Raw genomic sequence first — 7,500 nt, forward strand, 5'->3', positions numbered from 1 at the left:
CACACACACACACACTGACATTCACATACACGCGAACATGACAGACCGTTTGATGTAGACAGATATATTTTACTTCAATAAATATATTTCACTATATTCAGACAACCGTCTCTAATTCAAGCAGGTCTGCATACTAAAATGTTGAGATACATCAAATCTAATGCACTAGCTAAGTAGATATATTGTAGATAAAAAACAAGTATGCAAAATTTGAAACGTTTATAAATCCACGTGATCGCGAGCTTGCAGAAATGTTCGTTGGCCATCAAATGCTGAAAGATTTTAATGTTTGCCGTCTCAAGGCATCCAAGCAGCTATTGCTTTACGTCTGAATGGGAACGTTGCTTTGTATAAGCGCCGTCATTCAAATTTAGCAAAGTTTCTATATATTTAACGCAATTGAATACCCCTTGTTGGCCCAATTGTCTGCTACCTTTGGACATGTGACTCACACGTGAAGGAATGGTATCCTGATATTTGATTAGAGCTCATTTCGAAGCATTACGTGTCTGAAGTCAACAAATTTAAGACCACGTCTGCAAATACAGGGGAGCTATAGTCCGGTCTAGCTCATGCCACGCTACGCCCCTGCTCAAAGTGTTTGTTATCTTCAGTTGCATTTCAATGCCGAATAGAACTGATTGTTCAGTTTGAAGTAAGGAAAGATCAGATGTAGCGGGTTACGATTATGTTGCTGAAAAGAAACTATTGTTAGACAACGCAATTGCCAGCCATGCATGTGATAAAAATGTACAAAGAGCTACTCCAATGCAGGCCTTGCAGCAGCAGATCGAGACGAGAGAAAAGATTAGGCTATCTCTTATGTCCTTTTGCTATCGAAGTTTAGTCGATTGGGTAAAGATTGTGAGTCAGATCTGTACAACCCTTCAAAACTGTATTCTCTTGCTCTTCGAATGTCATCTCCTCAGATGTTTATTGCTAACTTCATTCCTGAAGCGACGTCTTTGTGTTTATGAATAAATTACACAGAATGACAAAAACGATTTCTTCCTTTGTGATAGATAGATAATAGATCGATCCATGCTCTTCAGTAAGTTTGAGTAAGTATCGATTTCTATTTTTTAGTATACCGTTAGAATGAAATGGACACCCAATTTGACATTAGCATTGTACAGTAGTTTTGCTTTAGTTGGTCTATATGTATGTATTGAATTATATTTCAGATAGATAAGAGAAAAAAGAAGATATTTAAAAAAAGAAAAGAAAGTAAACGAAACACACATGCGCGACAACTAAAAGAGCACAAGATCAAGTACACATACGCATACAAAGATTTGGAGACGCTATAAAGCAAGTAATTCGCTACTTACCACACTTGACTCCGGCTACTCCATTGTGACTACAATTTGCTTGTGTCGAGGCTTTAAATATGCAGTCTTCGAGACGTGATTCACTACCGGAACATTTGAAGTGACCTAGCCCAATAGGTCTAGTCCTTTCACCATAGAAAGAGTTGGTGCGAGATTTTAAAGCAAAAGGATAACCGAGCTGTTTGCAAACAACCATTCCATCATTATCATCCCAGTCTGTGTCGCAAATTGTCCACCATTGGTTACTAAATAATTGTATTCCAGGAAAACGAATACCACGAAATGAGGAATGCATTGCGTATTCACTGTTGCACTTACTTGTCCCATATCTGAACCGTGCCTTCTGACTCTGTATATCCCCCAATCAGCTTTACTGTAGCTGTGCCAAAAACAGTGTTTAGTATAAGCATGCTCAGCTAATTAATAACAATACAAGCACATCTAATTAATATCTATTTTCGGGCATGCTTCTGAACGTCGCACAAGTCTACAGCAATGGCGGATTTAGATAGGGGTTTGAGGGCACGTGCCCATCCTATTAGAAGAGCCCTCAATAACAATTGCTCTGTATAATATTTCTGTTCGCAATCGCAGCTTAGCCATTGCGAGGATACCAAAATCTAGTAGGCAGAGTGTCGCGTCGTAGCTTCCGTAGATGCCGGTTTGACCATATCTGTCGGAAAGTAATCCGTTTCCATGCTAATTACTAATTTCACCCGAAAGTATTACGCGGTGGAAAGGGATCTGGCTTACGCGAGACTAGCTAACTACTACTGGGAATAATCACATTCGAGATAAATCTAATAATCATTATTACTCATTGATTGATTTATTAGATGTAACTAGCAAGTAGTACCTAGAAAGTAGTAGAACCTATACATATTTAGTGCCCTTCTGCTGACTACTCCCTAAATGTACTGCGGTGCATATTTTCCTGTAATTTAAAACGTTGGATGGCAGCAATCTTGTGGAGGAACAGCGAATGAGCATCCCGTCTACGGTTTTCACTCTTAATTGTGTCTTTAGGCAGTGAATATCTACCACATTCACGTTCAAAAGAAAGCATGACAAATTCTGCACATACTCGTACGTACTAGCTAGCTGTAGTGACTATATAGTCTAGAACTAGAACATAAAATCATGTCATTTGCTAAATTCTTAGCCCAAACATTTGTGTTGACTTCCCATATATAAATACGTCTTATAAACTGGTGCCTAATTACACCTGTCCGAATTGCGAGTCACGCGGTGAGTGTGTGACGTCACAAAGTTGATGACGTCATACTAGCTTTTAGTTCGTTTGTGCCCTCCTTCAGCAAACTCAACCTCCCACTGCGCAAGAAGACTATTTGACAAAAACATTTGTGCAGTGCATTGCTACAGTACAGTCATTACCGAGGCAATTTCACGCAAAATAATCTACAGCTTTTAAGACTAAATTAGAGATTTTTCAGGCACATCGAGATAGGAAGGTCTCTAAGAACACTTGTTCAGCAAGCGTTATCACAACAGATATCATTCAAAAGATTAATTTGTCATAGAATTTTCTACAATTTGACATCAACATTACCATCTTGTTGAGTTGGTCTAATTGCCTAGGTAGTTATTTTTACAGAATTTGCGCTAAAATAATTAGCTTACAATGTACTGACAGGTATCTAGTCTGTACTATTATAGATAGAACCCTCGAAATTGTACGTGTTTTATGTTTCGTACAAGACAAGCTTTCGGCCTTAGCTTGCATTGACTTCTGAAGCTCTTCAAATGTCGCCAATCTTCAATATCATAACATATCGCAAAAATCAGTAACCCAATAGCTTTATCTCATAACGTACCGAATGTTAATAAAACTTTGTTCGAAGCCATAATATGATATTCAACGCAATTTCTGTGTTATAGCTATTCAGCAGACTGCAAAAGATTCTTACATGTCTAGCAGGTTGACTTTGCTCGGTAGTTATTCATCAATCATGCTTAGCATTCAAACGACAGTTTCTTATAATCAGCTTAATGTTGTTAACAACGAATTAGCATAGTTTGATACGTAATACTCTCTAGACCTATGTACTGCGCATGTGCGTTTTAGAATTTTCTATAGCTGGTGTTTTACAGCCATGTGTGTGGTTGCTCTGTTTTATTGCGTTCTGCTCGCTCTTTATTGAATATAATAAGTGTTCTTTAACTTAGTTGAGCCAACAGGTTATGGGCCCAGCGTGTTCTTCACTGCGCAATTTCAAGTACTGAAGAGTAGATCTACTGCGAGTCAGTTGGTGCCGGGTGAACAGTGTTCGAAACTCGACGGGGTGAACGAAAGATTAAACTGTGTGAAGCAATGAACGTTGAGATTTCTCGAAAGGTAAGCTATGGATGAAAATGTACTATTGGCAATTAATAATAATTAAGTTAGCTATTATATGGAGGTAACTGGATCACCTGGAAATTCCAGTTGAGGCATCTCCTGCTTGTGAAAGTATGTTGCTAGATCAGTTGTGTTTCTGCAAAATGCAACAGGAGAACAACGAGCTAAGCATCAAAATAGGTCGCAAAAGACATTTTCGATTATTGTTCTAGGTCCGTTAGTACATCTCAATTGTATCTCATAATCTCTTATGAAGAACCAAAGGAAGCCTGGGATGCTCGTAGGAAGCATTTCGAAAGCTAATAAACTCTTCCATAAATAAGAAACAGTATTTTCGAAAGGAAATGAGTAAATGCAATTCCATTGACACCCATAAGAAGGAAATGAAAGAACTGACAGATAAACTTAACTCAATTGGCGCACCAATTTCTAAAGAAGATGAAGTAGTTACTCTTTTTGGAAGTTTGCCTTTATCATTCTCCACTGTATTCACTGCTATTGAAGCATTTGTAGACAATCTGACTATGGATTTTGTTCAGCAGCAACTAATCCATCGTGAGAGAATTACAACTCAATAGTCGGGAAGTGAAGTCTGTAGATTTACGTCATTCAGCATTAGCAGGAGCTCAAAGACCGAAATCTTCAAAGTGTTGGACCTGTGACACGAGCTAGACATATTCAGCTATTTTGCTCAAAATGAAAAGACAAATTACAACAACGAACAAAAGTTATTGAAGACAAAATTGAATCAGACTGTGATGATGAGGGAGAATTTCCTGTGTCTGATGAAAATCCTAAACGTAGATGGTTGGTTGACTCGGGTGCATCTAGTCACTTGACTCTTACAAAGAGAATACTTCGCTCAGTAACAATCATTCTCAACTCCTGAAAAGGTTGTATTGGGTAATAGTAATGTTGTTGAAGAAGTGGGAGTTGGTACTAAATGACTGAACATGCTGTTCGAGGTTAGTAACAGCAAGAAAGCAGTAATACGTGATGTATTGCATGTTCCAAAATTGTTCTTCATTTTGTTCTCTGTAAGAGCAGCTGTAAAAAGAGGCAATACAGTTAAATTTGGTCAATTACGATGCTTGCTTAGAGGGCCAACAGGAAGTTTGCAAGGAATGGGTTTTGTAGCTGGAAAACTATATCACTTGAAGTGTAAAGTCATAATTGATGAAGAAAGTGCTTCAATGGGGTTGAAAGATCTGCCACAAGTCAATCGTATGGCATAAAAGCTTGGGTTTGAATGGGCAAAACTCAATATTGTTGTAAAGCGAGGCTTAGTATCTGGCATCAAGTTGCCTGAAACCTCAAAACTGCCATTTAGTGAAGAATGTATAAACGAAAGTTACAACGAAATCCATTTAAATCCTTGACACATAAACAGTCAAAAGGTAAACTAGAACTTGTCCATAGTGATGCATTATAACCACTTCAAGTAGAGTCGATTGGTGGGAGTCGATACTTTATTACCTTTGGTAGATGACTATTCGAGGTATGTCTCTGTTTCCTTTATTAAGCACACAATGGAGGTATTTGAAAATTAAGTTGTTTAAGACAATGGGACAAAGGAGTGTGGTAAGCCGATAATGAAACTCAGGACAGACACTGGGGTGACTATATATCCACAAACTTTCGGGCATATACTTCTAAAGGAATTGAACAGCAGCTCACTGTACTGCACTCAACTCAGCAAAGTGGTGTAGCCGAACGAATAGACCGTACCCTCATGGAATCAGCTCGGGCAATGCTATCACACACTAATCTACCCAATAAATTTTAGGTTGAAGCAATAGCAACGGCTGTAACCATAGAAATCGCATTGCTACATCTGCTAACGATGATGATTGTACACCATATAAAATTGGTATGGCTATAGACCTGACGTCATTCATGTTAGAGTATTTGGGTCGACATCCTACTGCCATGTTCCTGATACGGAAATGAGAAAACTTGATAAAAATATCTCGAAGAACATGCTTTTAATTGGATATAGCAAAAATCCTAAAGAGTACAGGCTGATCAATTTGAGTGCTGACAAAGTTGTCACTAGAAGAGATGCTGTGTTTAACAAAATTGACTTTCGGTTTTTCAAACGAGCAGATGAAGATGTTTTAATCTCACCTGAATTATCAATTGTGTCTGGAGATGAAATGACTAAAGGTGAATCTCAACTAGAAGCGTTATCCCAAAGATCAAAACGAGTAATTCGACGTCCATACTACTATGGATATTCTGAATCTACAGATGCCGCTACGACTGCATATGCAGACACGGTGTTTTATACTTACAATGTGAAAGAGATGACTGAGACAGAAACAATTGAAGAAGCAGTCAGTATAGTTCACATGCAAAAGAATGAAAACTGGCGATTGGTTTAGAGTATCCATCTCTAATCGAGAACGATAACTGGGATCTGATAAAACGTCAAGAGGGGAGAACAGCTGTCCGTTTTGAGTGGATATTCAAAGTCAAATACAATAGAGAAGGCAATTTTGTACGATTTAAGAGTAGGTTGGTTGCTAAAGGGTACTTTCAATAACATGGAACTTATTTCAATGAAACATTTTACCTGTTGTGCGATTTTTATCAATTCGTACTCTTTTGGCCCTTGCTGTTCAAAAGGATATGATTGTTCATCAAATGAATGAAGTTACTACGTTCCTCAATGGAAAGCTTGATGAGGAAATGTACATGAAACAACCAGATGGATACCGAGTTTCAGGAAAGAAAAATTGTGTGTGCAGACTAAAGAAATCTCTTTATGGTTTGAAGCAGGCACTTAGATGTTGAAATCAAGCACTAAAGGAGTTTATGACGCAAGCTCGATTTACACAGCGTAGTGCTGACACTCGTGCGTTCATTCGAATTGATGAGCACACAGTAATTATAGCAGTCTATATTGATGATTTAATTCTTAACAGATGTTATAGAAGTCATGTTGGAAACAAAACAGCTTCTGTCTGACTGGTTCAAAGTAAAAGATATAGGTGAGCTTCACTACTGTCTTGGTGTAACTAGGGTCACTGGACACAATTTGTGTTTGGTGTATCCCGGATGTGTGATGACGTTGCCCGTAGTTCGCTCAGCAACGTGTTGCTTGCCTCTTATGACTCCATCGATTACGTTCTGGATGCACCCCGCGAGGTTGACGCATCTTAACTGTCCCGAACTTCGGTCTATTAGCAAAATCTCGGTCATCGGCGTAGCGTGGTCCTCATGTTTGGGGGCTACAAATAAGGCCAAAACCCACGCCCACTTCTCACATGCAAAGCCACGCCGATTTTCTACTTTTCTACCTCGTAGTTTGTATACATCTAACTAAGTAAATATTATAAATTTCAATTTGCAAACAAGCTGCGGGACTGACTGTCGTCAGTGTGCGCATAAAGGAGTGGAAACACTGTTACAGTCCGTGCCAAAAATGTTTTCATGGCTCGCTGCGATGGTCAATTGCAAATTAAATGGCATTTCGATGACAGTAGAATCTAGAACACCAATTTAGTGCAAACGACGTTGACCAATTTTATCATTTCGTAATATAGCGAGCAATATAGGTTAGCTAGTTAGTTAGAATAACCTGTGGAGAAAGTACCACGGAGTGCAAGCAAATCAGTAGGTAGCCGAGCCGCAGGAAATTCCTTTCTCCAGTCAATCGGGTTGTCGACCTTAACTACACTTACTGAAACATAATTGATGAATAGGCTTTTGCATGCATTTTTGATGCAGTGTTCTTTGACTCTTCCGTTGCCGGATAGAGTAGTAAACGTCTCAAATAAGTGATGGTCATGCGCACTTTCCGTGTCC

The 7,500-nt window shown here is 38.8% G+C and overlaps 1 protein-coding gene across 1 annotated transcript in view; it reads right to left on the bottom strand.

The window, feature by feature from the left end:
- The window catches only part of LOC134183637 (scavenger receptor cysteine-rich domain superfamily protein-like), a 22,905-nt gene that overhangs the window by 13,181 nt on the left and 2,224 nt on the right, over positions 1–7,500 (bottom strand). Inside the window, exon 3 of the mRNA XM_062651221.1 lies at positions 1,332–1,710. Within this exon, the coding sequence (XP_062507205.1) occupies positions 1,332–1,626 (295 nt within the window). The 5' untranslated portion in view covers positions 1,627–1,710. The remainder of the gene's footprint in view (positions 1–1,331; positions 1,711–7,500) is intronic.

Source organism: Corticium candelabrum, chromosome 8 (assembly GCF_963422355.1).
Source record: "Corticium candelabrum chromosome 8, ooCorCand1.1, whole genome shotgun sequence".
In the NCBI taxonomy this organism is placed as follows: domain Eukaryota; kingdom Metazoa; phylum Porifera; class Homoscleromorpha; order Homosclerophorida; family Plakinidae; genus Corticium; species Corticium candelabrum.